General features: G+C 36.9%; 1 protein-coding gene across 1 annotated transcript in view; it reads left to right on the top strand.

Annotated features, from left to right (window-relative positions):
- HEATR5B (HEAT repeat containing 5B) overlaps nt 1–20,804 on the top strand; it is a 59,523-nt gene that overhangs the window by 5,303 nt on the left and 33,416 nt on the right. The window contains exons 7-20 of the mRNA XM_009331039.1: nt 793–1,042; nt 2,626–2,781; nt 4,209–4,459; nt 4,924–5,035; nt 6,290–6,442; nt 6,736–6,835; nt 7,541–7,650; nt 8,440–8,603; nt 10,608–10,783; nt 12,016–12,121; nt 13,924–14,114; nt 15,517–15,676; nt 18,482–18,671; nt 20,031–20,200. Coding sequence (XP_009329314.1) covers nt 793–1,042; nt 2,626–2,781; nt 4,209–4,459; nt 4,924–5,035; nt 6,290–6,442; nt 6,736–6,835; nt 7,541–7,650; nt 8,440–8,603; nt 10,608–10,783; nt 12,016–12,121; nt 13,924–14,114; nt 15,517–15,676; nt 18,482–18,671; nt 20,031–20,200 — 2,289 coding nt within the window. The remainder of the gene's footprint in view (nt 1–792; nt 1,043–2,625; nt 2,782–4,208; nt 4,460–4,923; nt 5,036–6,289; nt 6,443–6,735; nt 6,836–7,540; nt 7,651–8,439; nt 8,604–10,607; nt 10,784–12,015; nt 12,122–13,923; nt 14,115–15,516; nt 15,677–18,481; nt 18,672–20,030; nt 20,201–20,804) is intronic.

Genomic DNA, 20,804 nt, shown 5'->3' with positions numbered 1-20,804 from the left:
TATATTAGGTAGGATCAACTTGCAAAAATATTTGAAAACTTAGTATGTTAAAGACTTTAGCTCCATATTTAAATTTTATTTCTTTTTAGAGAGGACACACTGTTGTCCTTTTGTGTGTGCTGGCTCTCTTTTCAGCTGCTGGGTAAAGTTTGCAGCCCTGATTTGTTAAACTGTGTTCCTTCTCTCCATACGTCTGTCTTGAGTAGGTGAAATCTGCTGAATGTAGAAGCTCCACTTCTCTGATAGAGAAAGGTGGCAGCAGCATCTCCTCAAATTCAGGCATTCTCACTCTGACACACATTTCAATATGCTGCAGTAACTTGCCAGAATCCAGATTTTTTTGATCGTAGGGTATTCTGTGAAACCCTTTTATTTTTCTCAGCCTTTTTCAGGTGAACTTGGCGAAAATGCCCAGTCTTCATTGTGAATTAGAACACGTTCATGTTGCTGCTGTTATTGACATTATGTTCTTAAAATTTTTAAAAAGAGGCACATTTAGAGCAATGGACTGGGTTTTCTTACTGTCATCCAAAGAGTATTTTGCGCTTCACAGTATATGTAGCAGTACAGGAGCTACTCTTGGCACTGGAAGCAGTTTAGCTTCAATGACAAAGACCTGGCTAATGGATTGATTCATCCTGCTTAGCCTCATTAGGGTTGCTTAGTACTAACTGGTGTTGCTACTGTACTGCATTATGCATGAGTATAACTGTAGTCTTTAGTCTCCGGTGACTGAATATAATCTTTTGATTCTGTTTTAATTGGATCTGTATGTAACTTCTGAATTTGCAGGCCTACGTTGTCTTTGTTACGACATTAGGAGGTCAGTGGTTGGAGCGCAACTTTGCTACGTTTTTGTCGCATGTACTTGATCTGGTCTCCCATCCTCGTGCAACTCAGACCCACGTGGACGCTGTTTACTCTCGAAGATGCGTGTCCTTTATCCTGAGAGCAACTGTGGGCAGCTTGCTCGGAGAGAAAGCACAGATTGCAGCTGCCAAAGATATATGTCAAGCCATTGGTAAACAAATGAAGGCAGTGGGTGAGAATAATTTTTCTTTATTTGAGAGCAATTGAAAGTTACTGTCATTATACTGGGTCCGCCATTTTTCAGCTTTCTTCTGCTGTGAGGAGTAATTTTGTTGTTATGGTAAAAGATAATTCAGCTGCTTTCTGTTTGAAATATGATATCCAAAATGTAAGTTCTACTTGAAAAGTGATTGTGTAAAACTGGCTTGTTATCCTGTGATGGCTTTTGACATTGCATTTGCTTAGAATGGAAGTGGGGAAAAAAGTGTGCATTTGTAATCTGTCTTGGGTTAGGTTGTATTGAAAGTTGCGCAGAGTTCTTTATTACCAGTGTGGAAGATCCTGTAGATCAGGATCTTGTAGGTCCTTGTGTATCCCCCGCTAATATCCATACTGGTATCCAACTGGATTTTACGGGTGACAAATAAAGATGTACTCTGAAGACTGGAGTTAAAGAAGGTAAATGTGGCCCCTTTGCAGAACTTTGCAGAATATGTAATCACTAAGAGGACTGACAAAACTGTGTTGGCATTTGTTTCTTATGAAATGAGTTAATTCGAGCTGGAGATTGAGAAAGTAAACTGGAATTGCACAACAATGCATTTACCAAACATCTGTTTCTTCTCCTTTTCTGCTGCCATCTAATTTGAGTTTAAAGTAATGTTTAAAGTATGGAAATGGAATTGATTTTGAAACTTTTGCAGGTTCTTCTCATAACTTTTTTGATAGGGTAGATATGGAACCTTAAAGGGGTTCTGATTACAATAAGCATTACTTCCAGGAAAATAAGTCTATTGGAAATGCTATTTCTGAGACGCAACAGTTGCAGAAATTCCTCCTCCTGCCACCTTGTAAAGTTGCAGGAAATTCCATTATGTATTTGGATGATCGGAGAACTGTTTTCATTTTTTTGAACATTTCTGATGAATTTGATGATAAATTGGAAGGATTTTTAATTGGTAATGATTGCTTCCCTTCATATAAGGGGGACGATTTTCTAAATTTGTACTGTAGTAGACATACAAACATTAAGCTGATATAAAGTCCCTTTTCTTTCGAAGTGACAGTTGCTGCTTCTGGGATATTGTGTAGGAGAAAGAGCCTGCAGTGGGATCTAGGAACTTAATTGAATAACTTTAAGATGATTAGAGGTTGTGATTAATTATTTACTAAAGGTCTGGTTTGTTTTTTTAGTTTTATTACATATATATGCATGCAAATTTGTATGCAGAACCTAGATATGTCAGGATTATATTTTTAGTTACTGTGTATAGATAACTACACATATGCTGTATATGTGTATACTTGCTTTTTCTGTGTTATGTTATTAATTCTACCTCTTAGTGCGCTGCCATCCATAGTAACTGCTGGGCATCTGTTTTTCATGGTCTTTGGATGATTGTGTTTGGCTGATAGCTGTAAAACTACGTCTCTTCAGAATGTGTTTGCTTTGCGAGTTCACACTATGACCAAACTTGAGGTTTTGTTTTAATACAGGGTTGATGTCAAAACTAAACTGTCCCTTTCTATCCTGTATATGTTCAGGTGTGATTCAAATGGTAGTTAAGCAAGATACTTTTGTTTTCTTTTCTGCAGAAGCTGTAGTGAATGATGCTAACAGTGAAAATAAATCAGGAGCTGCTGATGTAGCTGCAAGCCAGCATGTAATGGTGTGTGCCCTCCAGGAACTGGGTAGTCTGGTTCAGAGTCTGAATGCCACTGCATCTCCTCTTATTCAAGAACCCTCTATTGGTATGCAAATAAATTTAAATAGATTAAATGAGACATTTGAGCAATGAATATGAAATAGCATTAAATCTAGTTAAATAATAAATTAGTATGTAAAAATAAATTGATGAAACTGGCACTCCCTGTAGTACTCCAGGTAACTATGTTTGTCCAGCTTCTTTAGTACCCTAACTGTAGTTCAAGTTTGACAAAGTATTAAGCAACTATTTTGATTGAAGTCTGCCTGAAGCTCTTTTTTAGGGTGAGTAAAGTTCTCAAGTTGTGATTTTTAGCATTGATTTGTTTCCGATTAATGGTTTTATAGGAAATACATTGTTTTTCTGTATAACATCTGAAATACTTGTTCCTGGAAAGCTATATTGCCTTCAGATATTAAATTTCTGTGGGGAGGTTAAGAGTATTTTGTTGAGATGAAGCTGTAGATAGTCCCATTTTAAAAAGCTAGTTATTTGGCTTAAGTTGACTAGGGTTTGTGTGGGATTTTCTTTTTGTCTGTTTTACCATCTGAATCCACATTTATACTGCAGTGTTGCAGTTTTAATTTTTTTCAGTTTGTGGATGCCTGTGTGTTTTCCAATTGAAGTGCAAGCTCCTTTAGACATTTCATTACGTAGATTGATGTCTTGGTGCATATGACAGTCTTCTCATACTGATTTTGCTCCAACTATGGGGTGGGGAAGATAGTGCTCGTATTTATTCCTTCTGGCTGCTGTGCCCCATAAGAACAGAGGGGACTGTATCTCAGTGTTACTTCTGCTATCTGCTGTGAAGTAAGCAGGTAGAAGTTGTTCACTAGCTACAGAGAAAGCAAGAGATAAGGCAGCAGTGGGGGCTTTGAAGTAGGAGTTTCCAATGTTAGAGATCTGGACTAAGGAAGGTGTTAGTATGGAGACAGGTTGGACTGAAGAGCTCACAGTTACAAAGTGCGATTAGCTAGGCATGGAAGTTTGGAAAGTGTAGAAGGATGGTAACTTGGTGCAGGGGAGACAGCACTGTGCCAAAAGCAGAGTACAGCGGTCAGTGACATTGTAGCATGTGCTTGTCTACAATGTGAAGCAAAACCAAAGATCAGTCTTAGTGTTGCTCTGTTATTGGCAATCTGTGTAGAAGATGGGCAGATTGTAGAAATCATCTCATCCAGTGCCTGTTCCCTTATATAGGGTTACTGCCTCTTTTCAGTTGTTCAAGTAGTAGAAGTCAGTGTTACGGTTCTGGCAGCTCCAGCTTTGCTGGTAAAACCTGATGTGGAGCAGCATAATGCTAACAATACTTCGATCCTTCCTTAAAAAGGCAGAGTCATAAAATTCAAGTACTTTAATTCTGACTTTCTTAACTTTCGTGTTGCCTGTCTAGTATTGATTCAGTTTACTTGTCTACATATATTAAAAAGCACGTCATAACTTTAAGACTGTAAACTCTCTTTTCTGTAGGTCTGTTGGAGACAGTAACTTCAGTTCTTCTTCATCCCAGCATGGCTGCTCGACTTGCTGCCGCATGGTGCTTGCGGTGTGTAGCTGTGGCATTGCCTTTTCAGTTGACCCCATTTTTAGATAGATGTGCAGAAAGACTCAACAATCTGAAGACCTCCCCTGAAGCTGTTAGTGGCTACAGTTTTGCAATGGCTGCTTTGTTAGGTGGTGTGCATCAGTGTCCCTTAGGTATTCCTCATGCCAAAGGAAAGGTGAGATGATGAGTGTTTCATCTGTGAGTGTACTAAAAGATACTTTTTTATCTAGAAGTAATAGCTTTGCAAAATGTGTGACATAGTAACGAGTTAAAGCATTATTGAAACTGAACTTATGCCTAGCAAGAGAGCAATGGCCAGAGCATGTGTTTGTAGTATTTCAGTTGCAATATTTACCAGCTTTTTCCCCCCATCTCTCTTTCAAATTTGCATTCTTGTTTGGCATAGTAATGTTGTCTTCAGCAATTATTTATTAATATCTGTATTGTCATATGCAAAACACTGCTCATCTGCATGAAATGCATTACATGAAATGTAATCTGCATTCATTCTTTATGCAAGGTCAATTTAATTGATTTGAGAACATCTTTATATGTAGTCTGTAAGGGTGGATGTGTAGCAGTAGCTTGCAGTGGCTTAATTTATATTTTTAAAATCCATGGTTTTTGTCACTGGTGCAGATGGTGGTCAGTATTGCTGAGGATCTGTTACGAACTGCTGCACAAAACAGCAGACTCTCCTTGCAGCGGACTCAAGCTGGATGGCTTTTACTTGGAGCACTTATGACTTTAGGTTTGTAAAAACAGTTGCTTTTTGTTTTATTTTAATGCTTGTCCAACATTTCTGATTATCCACTGTGGCAAATGGTCTCTACATATAATCAGTCCAGTATCTAGCACAGGAGTATTTATACCAAGGGAAACAGAGTGTTAGTGCATTTATTTCAGCAGTGTTGTTTATGCTGGGGAGAAGTGAAATATTAGTGTTATGTAAGCTGAAGGATACTAGAAGGTGTCATACCTAAAAAAAAATTCTGCTGTGCTTTTAGAAACCCAGCCTTTAGTCATTCTATGAAAAGGGCAAAATTGCCTGTAGTCTTCCTTCCTTAATACTGTGGTGCAGAAAAAATGGACTGTAAATAAAATGTAATGAGCATTCCAACAAGTTGCACATGTGCCTCTGGATAAGCAACCGTACTGATTAGAAGTGTTTTCAGTTTAAAAGCCATTCAGTTGTCTTTTAAAAAAGCCAGCCTCACGTTCATATCTGCCATCACAGAAATATCAGAAGCTCTATTTTGAGAGGTTACTCTTGGCTTTTGCAGCAATAGCGGTTTTTTTGTTTGGGGTTTTTTATACTGGAAAATACGGTATTGATTGCAATACTGATGGATTCTGTAGTATTTTGATCTCTCAGCAAATACCATTTTGTGTTTCATCTTGCTTCTCTAAATTGTCTCTTTTTTTTGCCAGCTTATTGTCATGGTTTTCTAACAGTGTAGCCCTATTTTGGTTGTCCTCCAATATATTTTTAATGCACTTGCACTGGATCTTCTGGAGCTTTTTCAGAAGTTTTCTTTAAACTTGACTGTTAAACTAGTTATATGATCGGTAACTGTCAGTTATTTTTCTACTCATTTTATGAACAAGTTACTATTGTAACTTGGCTGAAGAGCTTGCTAACAAGGCTAAAGAACTTGCCTTCAAAATAGTAATATAAAAAAAATCAGAAGTCAGAATAAAAACATAGTAAAAAGACAGTTGGCAGTGGTTACATATTACATGACAATGTATAGAATTGCCTGTTTCCTATTTTTAGTACTGATATCAACAAACAGACTTACCTATACTATTTATTTGCCACACTTCCAACCTAGAAATGAGAAAGAAAGAATTTCCTTTGTTTTTTGTTGTTCAAATAGGGAGAAAAGTAAGAGAAGTGAAATAAGAGAAAAATAGCTTGAAGAGCAAAAGCCTTCATGGCAAATTTTTCACACTTAGTTAAATACAAGTTTTTATTATACTATCACTTTATTTTTTTGCATAGGTCCTTCTGTTGTTCGGTATCATCTGCCTAAGATGTTGCTGCTATGGCGAAACGTATTTCCACGTTCTCTGAAGGAGTTGGAAGCAGAGAAGGCGAGAGGAGATTCTTTTACCTGGCAAGTAACGCTGGAAGGCCGCGCTGGAGCTCTGTGCGGTAAGAATTTCAAAGTTCAAGATTACAAGTGAGCAGTAAACCAAAACATGATCCCAAGTATTATAGAGAGAACTCTCATAACTTCCCTGCTTTCTTTGAGAATGAATAAGATGTGTCAGATTTTCATCAGTGTGACCTGGTTTTGGCATATAGTTTTATGAACATGTCACACAGTCTTTGAATAAACATTTTTATTTGCTGCTGTTTTGATATTCTTGTAGGATCTGTATCTTGCTCATGCTTTAAAATTTTACTAAAACAAACAAATACAATTTAAACTATTTTGTTATTAGCTATGAGAAGTTTTGTTGCTCACTGTCCTGAGCTCCTTACTGAGGATGTGATCAGGAAATTGATGACACCCATAGAATGTGCCATGACAATGATGTCGCAGTAAGTAGGCAGTTTTTGCTCTTTATTCACTTGTGTCTTTTCCCAGACCTGAAATGCTAGAACTAATTTGTTTTAATTCATACTCTGACCTAGTACTGTGTTGTCACTGCTTGTCCATGTTGAAAAAAACTTTTATTAGCATTGCGTTTATGGTCATTAGCTTTGTAAAAGTATATTATTGCATAGCCTGTGCTGAAGGGCCTACCGTGATAAGTTTTGTTAACTGTGTTTTGGATTTCCAGTTCAGTGAGCTTTTGAATTCATGGCTTGCTTATCCTTGTGCAAGAAATGAGAAAACTAAGATACTGGTATACTAGATGTTAATCAATAAACTCTCCTCTTATGAAATGTACTAATGAAAAGACTTTAAACACTTCACAGAATAAAGGAAAAAACACAGTTTTGGGTTGGGTTTTGTGGTTTGGTTTCTCCTCTCCCCGATTAAAATAGGAGTTTCTTCTGAGGAGGTACATGTCTCTGATTTACAGCAGTGTGTGCTCTTTTTCTTAAAAAAAAAAAAAAGCTTGCTCTGTACAATTACCTCTGAAAATGTACTGATAATTGAGTAATGTTGCTCAGAGTAGTTCTCTGAACACTGTTTTCTTGTCTGGGCTAGAGATGTATCTTGTGAAAAGAAATCTGAAAATACTCTGTTCAGTAACTGCAATGTTTCTGGTTGTCCCTCTTTCTCTTTTGATTCTATAGCATTCCATCAGTAATTAAAGCCCATGGAGCTCATCTCAAAGCTAGTGCAGCTATGGTCCGTTTAAGACTTTATGATATATTGGCTTTATTACCTCCGAAGACATATGAAGGTACATAAATTTTTAACGATTTTTATTAAAGTAAAAATTCTACTTTCTCCTTTTGGTGCTTGCATTTGAACCAGATATAAGATTCAAAATAGAATACTAGGAATCTCCAAGAGTCTTGTACTGTATTCCTCATCTTCTTTATGTCATCTTGACAGTATAACTACAGAGTATGAATATTGCAAAATATTAGAATAATACTTAGAGTATAAAAGTTGTGGTCCCGTTTATAGGATTGAGAGGTATGGAGATCATGTTCTGAAATGCAATTTAGGTGTTTTATGTAATTGTTACTTAAAAGATAGAGAACATTATTTCTTAGTATACTCAAAGGGCAGATGTGAGAATGAAGATTTAGTTTTGGTTTCTGGTTTTTTGTTTGTTTGTTTTTTGATCTGATTTGATCTATTAGATTTATGCTATTATTATTAAATTGCCAGGCACTGTCACATGATGTGACAGATTAGCTTTTTGGGTTTTGTGTGTTTGGTTTTGTTAATTCATTAAATTTACATGGTCGTGTGGGTAAGCAAATTTTTGCAAAATCTGGATTGTCATCCTGGAAGGCATGACCCAGTCTGTTGTTTAGAATATTGATTTGGGAACTGGGAGCTCAGGGTTCTGTTTGAAGCCTTGCTCTCAACTGTAGTCTTGTCAGGTTTACTTCTCTGTCTGTTTGCTACCTGCAAAATCGACGTAATAGTACATGCTTTGATTTGTAACTTCTGATCACTAGCTGAAATGTTTTGGATAAGAAGCAGCAGTGACTCTTTTTAATGTCCGTCCTTTTAGGATCATTTAATGCGCTTCTTCGAGAGTTGGTAGCAGAATTTACTTTGACAGACAACTCTGCTAATACAACCACATCACTCCTAAGGTCTCTTTGTCACTATGATGATAGTGTTCTTCTTGGCTCTTGGCTGCAGGAAACGGATCATAAGTCAATTGAAGACCAGGTAATAAAAAACTAGAAGAATAATGAATTATCTGCACTGTCTGTGTGATATGTGTGTGGGGGAAGCCTTCTAAAACTGAAGCTTCATGCTTTGTTTTTAGTCTTATTTCAGAGGTTCGTTAGATGTAACTCCTTCCATCTACAGTGTACCATTTTGATCAAAAACTGCCTACAGCTGAGATATAAATTGCATAACGCTACTCATGGTTGTGGTTAGTGAACTAACCTAATTTCTTTAAAAAAACCCCCAACACTCCCCACCCCACCCGATCTTCTTAGTTTAGCAGTTGTTCTCTTATATATTGTTTTGAAACAGGAGAGAAACGTAGGTTCCACTTAACATGTTTTATAATGAAACTTCTGTCAAAATATCAGTATTGCAAATGGTGTTACAGCAAAACAAGATTTAACTGGTTTTATTGGTGTAGTATGAAATCTTACATTTCATTTGGAAGTGTTGACACAATTTTGTTGGCATTATAAGGAATTTACTGCACTTCTAAAAAAGTGAGTATTTGAAACATAGGAATTAAAAATTTAAAAAAAGGATGCAAGTATTGCTATGGGGTCTCTCTTAATAAAATTTTTCAGATCAACTGGTGATGTTGATCCAGTTACCATTTTTCATATCGCCCTTGGAGAAGGAATGTAGCATAGGGAACAATTTGTTAATGTTAAATGGTCTAGGAAACTATCTGGTAATAGCCTTCTCTTTGCTTTCCTAATCTGTGATGACTAGGAAGGGGCTAGCCACCTCTTTTCAAGCCTTTTACCCTCATATATTTCAGGATTTAATGACATGGAGAAAAAATGTTTGTCCCTCTGGGTATACCCACCAACCTATCTCTGTCTTCATAATTCTGCTCTGATTTTTGATTTTTCAGTGAACTGTATTCCCTAGACAACTAACTGTTCTGAAGCATTTGCTGAACTGTGCCATCATAAACTTTGTAACTCAGCTTCTCAGAAATTTCTTGGCGTAAGAAGAAGGGGGGAGCTGAAGATGCCTCTTCTGCCACAGCCTATCTAATAATGGCAAGGTTTCTCAGAAGGCAGCTGTCTTGATTGAGCAGATCCAAAAGCCAAGACTGATACCAAGTGTGAGGAACCAAGGGGAAACTGTTTCCGAGAACAGATCAGCATATCAAAGCAGAAAAAGGGTTTTATAAACCTCCCTTGTTTGTTGTGGTGGACATAGTAGACTTCCAGGGCAGCCTTCAATCCACAGAGCTTTCTGGGATGCTCCTTCCACCCCCACCCTTTTTTTTTTTACCTCTAACCTGTAAAACAGTGTCATTGTTGGTAACTGAAGCCCTGTAGTGCATCACAGAATTCTCTTGTGCTTGCTCACATTTTATTTTTTAGTGATATGGAGGACTCAACAAATGTTTGCTCTGTTTCCTGACCTTTTATAGAAGAATACAGAGCTCCTAGACTCTAATTTTGTTTCATGATTAAATAATTAACAACTTATTTTCCTAAGCTTTTCTTCAGAGAAAATAGATGACTGTTTAATTGTGTTTCCTGAAAGAATGATGGTTAGGAAGTATTTTCATGATGATAGGAATGTTAGTAATTTTAGTACTGTTTCTAAATCTTGTGAATCATTACAGCCAAAACTGATCATTTAATATACTGTATTGTAACTCAGTGCTCAAACAGAGTGAATGAATAACTTTTTTTCTGAAATGTCACTTTGTAGTCAGTGATTCAGAAGCTACTATTAGTACCAGAATTAATCTGCTTTTCTCTAATTTCCATCTCTTAATACCAGGAGTGATAGTTTGTGCGTTTATCCAGCTGTTAACTGCTTCGACCATCCGGGATTTAGCTGGCCTTGTAAATGCTAGTGTGCGTATGCATGGGGACACTGCGGTTGCATTCAGGTGTTTGTAAGCTATTTTGTTGTTCTAAGCTACTGCATACGTGTTTTGGTTATCTGTAGTTCCAAATTTTATGTGTGAAGGTATATTGAGAGGTATTCCTATTATGTGCCATTTTGCAGCTTCAGCCGAACAGTGCGTCTGGAAGTGGTGCTTTGGAGCATGATCCATCTTCTATTTATTTGCGCATCCCTGCTGGTGAAGCTGTACCTGGTCCCCTTCCTTTAGGAGTATCTGTCATCGATGCATCTGTGGCTCTCTTTGGTGTGGTCTTTCCTCATGTCTCTTACAAACATAGGTCAGTTTACATCTGTTCAATTTCAGAATCTAATGCCTTGTTCTCTGGATAGTATTATGTTTTGACTTTTTTTTCTTGAAATAAGTATCTACTTTGATATCAACTGTCTTTGAATTCAGAGTTCATTATTTGGTGTTCATTGTGTCTCAGGATTCCAGAATATGTCTGCTCAGTTTATAAATAAGGTGGTTTCCTTGGTTTTATCAGTTTTGAAGATTAGGGTTCAGAGGTGGAGACTAGATTCTTCTCTCCTCTTACTGCATTTAACAGTAGTAGTATCTCTGCAACCAAAATTTCCTGCAAAAGTATCCATTGCAATTGACTTCAGCCTTGAAAACAGCGGTGGCATCCATTGAATTACATTTGGCTTCCGTGAGTAAGACCATTTGATTTATACTCAACAGATGCTTTTCTGCGTGATGAAAAAGAGGGAATGGAATTCAGCTTGTTTTCCTTTGCGTTCCACATTACCTTTGCAGAGTTATGAGTTGTCAGGACTACTTTTGTCATTCAGTTTAGCTAATTCATCACTGAGCACAGAGTGAAAGCAGCTCGAAGACGCATTTCAAAGTAAAATTATCCTTCAGTGCAATCCTGATGGGAACAGTTTTTTCCTAGCAGTCAGTCTCATTTTGCAGTAAGCGCAGGATAGACTTGAGGCCAGCTTGCAGTAATTCAACTTGACCTATATCTGTTGTTAGCTATGGAAAGATTCGGCTGGGGAACTGCCAAATAGTTAAGAATGCAGATTATTCATTATACTTCTATTCTTGATATCTTCTAGGGAGTACTCCTCCTCCCAGTAACACTTTCTGGCATGATTAAATGGGGGGAAAATAGAGGTTAAATGGGGAAAACAATAGGAACAATAATAGGAATATGGAGGGTAACGCTATTTTGAATGGTAATGGAGGGGCAGCATTTTTCCACTCTTGTCCTCATAGCTTTCTAGTTATACAGCCAAATGTATCTGATGACTCACTTCCTCTTGGTGGTGTTTTCTTCAAAAGGAATAGTAAACACTTGTGGATGAGCTAGAAGAACCAGCAAAGGGACGTTCACAATAGCTCTACCCGTTCTACCTAAAGTGAATATCTTCTGTAGCCCCTGAAGCATAAATTCTGTGACTGAACTTAAAAGGCCCTTTTGTTTTGTGTGGTTTTTTACCAGCTGTGTTTTAGTTTGTAATTTGAAAGAATATCACTTAAATTATGTTCTTTCCTTTGTTTTAGATTACAGATGTTGGATCACTTTGCTGAATGTGTCAAGCAGGCTAAAGGTGTTCGCCAGCAAGCTGTGCAGCTCAATATCTTTACTGCTGTTCTTAGTGCCTTGAAGGTAAAACTTGTAAACTTTTAAGGGATGCCAAAGTTCCGCAGTTTGATTCATCGATTGGTATTCAATACAAAAGGCTGTTAGAAGAACGTTACTAAAGTTACCACTTAGACATTCAAAAGTTTGAAAATACCAAAATTGAATTTTTTTCAGATATTAGCGTGAGCTCTTGCCTCCATGTATCAGTACAGAGAACAGATAAGGCTCCTGTAGTCAGCATTCTATAGTATTCAGATTGTCTCCCCTCCCCCCCCCCTTTATCAGTCCTGTAGTTTTATTTGCACTGTACTCATGGATTTAAGTACTTTGTCATGTATACTCAAAAAAAACCCTCATGTCATAAAGTATTGTGCAGATGAGGCTCATGGAAATAAAAACAAAAATAGATTTGGGTTTCCATTTTGGATGTCTTAATTTTTTCTTCTTAAGACTCCCTAATATTGCATAGAATTCTAGATGCTTATGTCCAGTACCACTGACTTCAGTTACAGCTCTGTGTTCTCTATCTACACTTGGAAATCCAACCTCATGCTATCAACTCAGGAAGCTAGAAAGCAAGTCACAAATAATATTCCTGAGAAATGCTTGGTTTCAGTGACTTGCATTGCCTCAAAGCTTTGTGGAACAGTGTCTTAGAGTGTAGGATTTTCTTTTGACTAGTCAAATTTCTTAAGGCATTTATAGTTTTTTCCTAATGCTGTTTTATATAGTTTCCAGTTCATGAGTCTGTTGGACAACATCTGTCATTGTCATCCTTGTTCATCTTCAGAGCGACTAAGTCCTGTGCACTGAGGAAGCCACCCTCATAGAAGTGCCAGCCTGTAATTAAAGATTGCATGAGTTTCTTTTTGTCTGACTTTTGCCATACAAAAAATGTCTGCCTAGTTTAAGCTAATTGTTACCGGGGCTCCATGTCCTTGGTTGATGGGCAAAATACATTGGCAAAACAGCATCTCTCTTCCTTGCTTTGTTCTTAGAAATGTGATCCATGTTGCTACAAGTTGAAAAGTAGATTCTGAGACAGATGCCTGAAATTTCCCATGCCATACCAAATGGCCAAAAAATTGTCAAAATTGAGCTGAAATGGGGATTTTGGAACAGAAAATGAGAATCTGTGGTAGAGCCATTAACTTCTTCCTCTATAATACATGCAGTGTTTGTACTTTACATGTGTTTAATTATTTTTCACAAAGTAAAAGACTTCTTGAAAGTTGTAGTGAAAGGTGATGTACTATTAATGAAATATGGGAACAAAAGAAGCTGCAGAATCAGTGTGTGGTGTTATTGTTCTGTAGAATGTTCATATAACAGGCTGTATAAATGTTTGCAAAGATGTGATTATTAAGAAAAAAAGTATTTTCATGTACCTAAGATGTCTTTGATTTAAGCAATTCTTGCAGAAACATAACTGAGCTGTGGTTTTCCTGTCTGACAGCAAGAGATGTTGCAGTTAGATTTTTAAATCTTCTCTTTTTTTTTTTTTCTGGGATATCCTGTGTAAAGCTAGCTCAGATTCAGTAGCACTAGGGCGCATGTAGCACTGCAATGCATTTGATAAAAGGGACTGGTGCAACAGGTCTTCCTGTATGTGAAATAGGTAGAGTGTTGGCAAACATAAGACTATGTTGTTGATTTTGAGTTTTAAATATTTTCAACCAGGATATTTTAGGATAAATGACCACAAATTAAAAAAAAAGTAAAAATGCATCATTTTTAATTGAAGATCTCAAATATAGTAAAATTGCTCTTATATCTTCCCTTTCTCCCGTGCTTTGGAATGGTTTTTTCATATTTTTTTCATGTAGGGTTTAGCTGAGAATAAAAGCACGTTAGGACCAGAAGAAGTCCGCAAATCTGCTCTGACGCTGGTAATGGGTGCCCTTGATAATCCTAACCCTATTTTGAGATGTGCAGCAGGTGAAGCTCTTGGCAGAATGGCTCAAGTGGTTGGAGAAGCCTCTTTCATCGCTAGAATGGCTCAATACAGTTTTGATAAGTAAGTTGGTTTTCATTCAGAAAATGAAATAAAAATATAATTTAACATAGTTTGGAAGATTCCTCTACTAAATACCATATTGATTATTTTCTTCTCTTCATGCTTGATTGCTGTGATTATGTAGATCTGACAAACCTTCAAGTAGTCTTCTCTTTTTTATTTATTTCACGTGATTCTTCCAGGAATAAAAGCTGAGTTGTTAAACTACTTGGAATCTGAAATGATACCAATGAATAGTTTTTGATGAGTTTCTTGGAGGTGACTAAACTGCTTCAGATAGATAAACACAGCTTACACGAAGTATGTCTGTAATATGAATTGTGTGATAGTGGTTCTGTTTCATCAAAACATCCTCTTTACATATTGATTTAACTTACCTACTGGCCCATATTTTTTTTGCATATTCTGTTGTTAATCTCAGGTCTTTAGAAGGATGTCTGGTAGATAGAACAAGACAACATGTTTCCCAATTTTTGGCTCAAATTTAAGACATCAGCCTATCTGTGAATCAGAATGCACCTACCTCAGGGCTGCAGCCCATGTTTGGCTGGCCAGGCTGCATGCACATAGCCTCAGTCCAGCTCTCCCAGAATCCAGCTCTCCTACCTCTGGGTAATTTAATTTTTCCAATCATTTCATCTTGTAATAAAGTACATCATCTTTACTGTCTCTCCTTGAATTTCTAATTAGGGTATCCTCTTTTTCTCTCTCTTCCCCACCCCCTGAAAATGTTTTAATTAAAAAGTTACATATGTGATGTGCATTCAGAAGCAGAAGTATTGCGGAAAATACTCAAGTCACTGCTTCATACAACTAGATAATTCAAAATGCTATTCATTCTGGTTTAGTTTCATTAATAAAACACTCTTTTTAAAAAAAAAAGCTTTATTGGAAAAGTCATAGAATTCAGCTGTAGGAGAAAACAGCTGTATTAAAAAGTTATTCAGTCGACTTTGCAGTGGAAGATACAGCTGTGGATTTCTTTGTAATTTCTCAATGTGTTGTTGTTTTTCCATTCCCGATTCCTTTTCACTGCAGTGGTCCAGCAGTGACTTTTCTGATTATTAAATTAGTCTGCTGTGAAACATTGGTAAACACTAGATGCTTTTCCTATATTCTTTCACTTCCAAAACTCTTCTTCATCTGAAATGTCAAGTTCTGACCAGGAAGAAAGAAAATAACTATTAAAATATCTCTTTTTTTCACTTGCCTTAAATGTAATTCAGTATAATAGCAATATAGATTAAGTACATTGTTTTTGCTTTTGTTGTTAAGCCTTCTCAAGATCTTGTAAGGTGGCCTGCAAAATTCTGTTAGTCATTTGCACTGTTATGGTACTTGAAGGGTTCTTCGTTACAAACTTAGTGAATTACATTATTTCCTTTTATTTAAATGTTGATAGGTTAAAATCTGCTCGAGACGTTGTATCAAGAACGGGCCATTCTTTGGCTCTGGGCTGTCTCCATCGGTATGTTGGTGGAATAGGTTCTGGACAGCATCTGAAAACTAGTGTCAGTATTCTCTTGGCTTTGGCACAAGATGGAACCTCTCCTGAAGTCCAGGTAAAAAACACAGTCACCACAAAACTACTTTAAAATGTTCAGGATTAAAATAAAAAATTAAATTACTTGTTCAGATGTTCTTTAATAGAGATTGTCACATGTAAGCCAAATCATATGGATGTAGCATGTGGCAGAGAGTGTGAAGAAAGCGGAACTTTCCTTATAAACTCTTACAGTACAGAATCCCAAATATGTACTGCAATTAAAATGTAACCTTATTGTTAGTTAGGGAGGCAGTTGCAAGTGGTCACGTTAATTCAGACTGACAAGTGTCTGCTTGTCAGCTGAGCCAGAGTAATTCACTGTGGGCATATTCCTAACTAACTGTAATTGTAAAGCAAAATGTGTTAGTTGTACCTTAGCTGCCTAAACTAAAGTTTTTGATAACTGGCTAATGGTTAACATGTGATCAGTTACTGGAGTCTCAGGTGATGAGCAGTGGTTTTCTTTGCCAAGTAATTTCCGTATATGTGATACTGTGAACACAGTATGGCAGTACATCATCTTTGGGGGGTTATATTATGACAACAAAAATCTGTTGCAAGCTAAACTGCAGTTAGGGGATAGAAGGGGAACCAGTAGGAGCCAAGTCCAAGACAAGGCAAAGGCAGCTAGGGGTTTCTATCCACTGTGGACTATAGACATCTGGAGTCTCACAGGAGGACAACTTGACTGCTAAAAGTTTCTGGTAGAGTAAAAAGGGGACTAAACATGCTGCTGAAAGAGCAATGCCTTTGGAGTTGCTGAATATGTATAAACACTGCACAGTTCAGAAAGTTTCCTAAGTTGAAAATAGTTGAAAATTGGGAGAATGTACTGTCCTTACTCTCCCAGGACAAACTTGAGGGGTCAGTGTCTTGGTCTGTCTTTACTCTCCCTTTAGCATTTGTTTGTGGCTGCTGCTGTAAAAAGAAGAGAGGGTTAGATAGACCAGTAAGAAGTCTTTACAGTAAGAAGTTGAATATTTGAGGGAAAAGTGCTGGTTTGGTTTTTTTTTTCCTCCAGCAATTAAATCTATCGAAGCACTAGAATAAAAAAATTACTTCAGAAGGGGGGGGAGAAACCTTTTTTGAGTAAAAGCAAGTGTCTTGTCTGTAATTATTGTTCTTCAAAGATTATGGTTAATTGCATGATATAACAGGTAATTTTTTGTCATTCTTTTCACAAGTTTACTGCAAGGAAACGATTATCTGAAATAGTGACTGACTATTATGCTTTAGCAGCAGGAAGTTGTGTGCCACCCATGAGGAGGGGCACTTTATACCCACAGATTGAGACGCTGAAGCCCCCAGTAACTATACAGAATCATACTTCCACCTTCATTTAAATTGTTAACTTGATAAAACATGTAGTAGAGTACCTTCTTATTTCTTTTCCTCAGGGCAATAAAAAAAAAAAAAATCAAGTTTATCACTTGGGAAAACAAGCTTAGTTTTGTTTGGAGATAATGTTTAAAAAATAATAATCTATAAATACGATTTAAAGTTTCTTTTAAATTTCCTTAGTTTATTTAAGGTAAGACAAAGTTCAGTTTGCATAGGTAACTTACTTCGTGTATGAGTAAGTAATTTTGAGGCATATAATTGTGTACCATTCATTTAAAAAACAAAATGGAAAGGGTTACTGCTTTATGAAAAAAAAGTGAAGTATGAAGGGGAAGCCCAGGTGAAACTTGCATACTTACCTTATTTTCCGTTGAGAGTATGACATCAGGCCACTGTGAAAAGCTAAACTTTTAAACCTCATCCCTCACTCGATTGGTGTGGATACACAGAAAGTGTAAGGGAACACGAGTAATGGAAATTTGCAGGAATGAAAGGGTAAGCTGAAACATGCTACCATGTGGTTAGGACTAAAGACGTAGTTATGTGATTGCTAGTGCTAATGGTTTTTGGGTTGCATCAGAGAAGATTAAAAAGGAGCAGTTTTAAAGGCAGGTTTTCCAGCTCATTCCTAAGAGTCTAGCTTTGTAACCGTAGTATTCTTTTAACTTAGTCTTTTCAGTGCAACTGCATCATGTATTTAATGGAAGAAAATGCTGAAATAAGATCATTTAGTAGGATATTATGGAGAGATAGCTAATGCTGTCAGGGGAATTTATTTCCTATGAAACATCAGTGACCAAAAAGTTTATCCCCTCACCCACTTCTTGCTTTGACAATTACAATAAATTATTTTGCTCTTTTGTTATTTACATATCTTGCAACTGAAATAGGTTGATCTTTTACCATTTTTTTCCTCATCTCACACTGACTGTGAACAGCATTGCTTTCTTCTCTTACACCCTCTAATAAGAAAATTAATTACAAAATGTGTGGGAACCTTTCAACTTGTCAGGAAAATCAGTTTCTACTGGAATGTCAAAGGCACTCCCCACTAAGGACTTTGTCAACTGCCCATTTCAGACTCTACATCCAGTTTTACAGTGGAATGATTCTCTCTTTCTCCTGTCTTAAGAGTCACTTTTCTTTTTTCCTTTTTTTTTTTTTTTTAGGTGGGTGTGTTGTTTGTGTTTGTATTTTTCTTCCTCAAAGTGCTTAACCATTTTTTGCTCAAATTCTTTGTCATCTTCATCTCCATTATCCCCAAAACTGCTGACAGCTAGAGTATGCTAGAGATATTTAAACTCCCAGGACATTGCTTGAGATTCTGAGACCTCTGAAACACTTCTGGAGTCAGAGTAGCTAACTAGACATGTTTAAACAAGGACATACAGAACTAGGCTCAGTCTGCATACAAAACTCTTTTAATTGTTTAAATTTCCTAAATGTATTGCTGAAAAATACTCCTTTGTTTTTTTGATAGACCTGGTCTCTCCATTCACTTGCCTTGATAGTAGATTCTAGTGGACCAATGTACCGCGGATATGTGGAGCCAACGCTTTCTCTAGTTCTTACTCTGCTCTTAACTGTTCCACCATCGCATACGGAAGTACATCAATGCTTAGGCCGATGTCTTGGAGCTATAATAACTACTGTTGGGCCTGAGCTGCAAGGTTAGTGGGAATTTGAAGAGAAAATGAAAAATCTAACGTATAAAGATAATATATCGCAATCTTAAATAGAAGAAAATAAATTTTTGTTTGTTGCAGTTGCGGGGGGCGGGGGCGGGTGTTGACAAATTCAGTTACAGTCCTGCAAGCAACCTCACTTCTGATCCTACTTATGACTGCTTGGGGCTTTTTTGACTGCAGTTTGAGATTTGTATAAAGAAGTTCCAGTGATGTGTGGTGTTCTGGCTAATGGCAAATTTGCATGGTAGGTAAACGATGAAAAACACCATTGCTGCATATTTTGCCATGTATATTTTTGTGTAGGGGTGGGGCAAGAGGCAAGATTTTTCCTCTGCTTTTTCAACATGTGTTGATTTTATTTTTAACTGATGGCAAGAGCTTAAGTTTGACGTAATTGATAATACTGTGAACTATAACTCATTTCCACTCATTCTTGATACTCTTAGATCACTGTACCTTACTTTAGAGAATAAGATCTTGTCATGCCAAACACTGTATCTGAAATTCTGTCTCAGATGGCAAAAACATGGATTTGTACCTTTGTCTAATTGGGATTTTTAGGAATATTTACAGGATGGTCTTTGATGCAGTGCAAGAGAGCCAGCCACTAGTGAAATTTTAACTCTAAATAACTGGACTTAAATTTCTAGTTATGAAAAATTTCTAGATGGTTTAATTGAACTTGTGTATCTGCTTGCTGCGTGTTAACCTTTTGATCTGGAGCGTCATTAGCTTTTTAAATAAACAACTTACGTAGAATGTCTTCTGCAGGTTACTTTTTTCTGTAATTCAAGATTTTTTATAAACCTGCTGCAGGTTAATTCTTAAAATACAGAATGGGATTATTTTTCAAATTAAATACTGTTCTTTTGAATGCTTGTCCTGTTAGAGCAGTGCAACTCATCTAATGGAACTAACTAAAATCACCTGCATACGTGCATAGTAGCTTAAGTGTAATCTGATATTTTAGGAAATGGTTTGGTGCATGAAATGTTGCCCATATGTATAGACTGAAAGAGACTTTCAAAATTTAAATTCAGATAATTTTACTGATTTCATATCCTGGGAAGATATTCTCAAAATATTTCTGACTGAAGATCATTGATCCAAAATTTCATTTGGACTGGACATTGTTTAACTGAGCTAAAAAAGAGATATTGAAACACTCTCTAGTGTTTTTTTGAAGTTGTGTAGATACTAATTTGTGGTAGGAATTCAGAAAAGTTGCATGTTAATCTGTGAACTTTGAAACATTAAAAATTCTTGTTTCTCAAAGGTTTAAAGTCTACAGTTGTCATACAGAAATTTTGCTGTGTTAAGGATATCATATTACATCATTAGGTAACGGAGCTACAATTTCAACAATCCGTTCTTCCTGTTTGGTGGGATGTGCAATCACACAAGACCATTCAGACTCACTTGTTCAAGCAGCTGCCATATCCTGCCTTCAGCAGCTTCATATGTTTGCACCACGGCATGTCAACTTGTCCAGTCTGGTTCCCAGTCTTTGTGTGAGTACAAAATGCATCCCTTTTGTTCCTCAAAGTTTTATGTATGTGCTTAGCAGAGGACAGGAGGAGCACTTAGCAAGATGTCAAGGGTACACATATGTAATAAGCAAGCCACATTTGCAAAACACTGGAGTGCGATAAAAGGATGTCTGTCCCCAAGCCATCTTAGATCTTTTCAGAATGCTGCCCAAATTGAAGTCATAGGGTCTGATTCTCTTTCACCCTAGATAGCGTAAGATAGCAAGCATTTATATGTAATATGACTGAGTAAAAAGATGCTGAAACGCTCTGTTTTCTCCAACTGATTGCATGCATAGAGGGAAGTGAGTGAGTTTGGAAAAGGTAGGAGATTTTGGATTTATTTCACCACTGTCAGCGTAGTAGATGCTGACATTCAAATTCTTGGGCTGCTGTTGTTAGCGTTGCTTTCTCCCTCCATTAGTGTTCTGTCAGCAAACCATGACTTGAGCCTGGAAGTGAGGCAGGGGCTGGAACCCAAAACATACCAAATACAACTATAAGAGGAAAGGTGATGTGTGTGGGTGTGCGTTTTGGTGTGGGTTTTTTTTAAATTATTAGTATGTTTAAAATTATTTTTTAGAGG

This window comes from Pygoscelis adeliae, unplaced genomic scaffold, assembly GCF_000699105.1.
Source record: "Pygoscelis adeliae isolate BGI_AS28 unplaced genomic scaffold, ASM69910v1 Scaffold218, whole genome shotgun sequence".
NCBI lineage: Eukaryota > Metazoa > Chordata > Aves > Sphenisciformes > Spheniscidae > Pygoscelis > Pygoscelis adeliae.
This window is presented reverse-complemented; position numbering and strand designations above follow the sequence as displayed.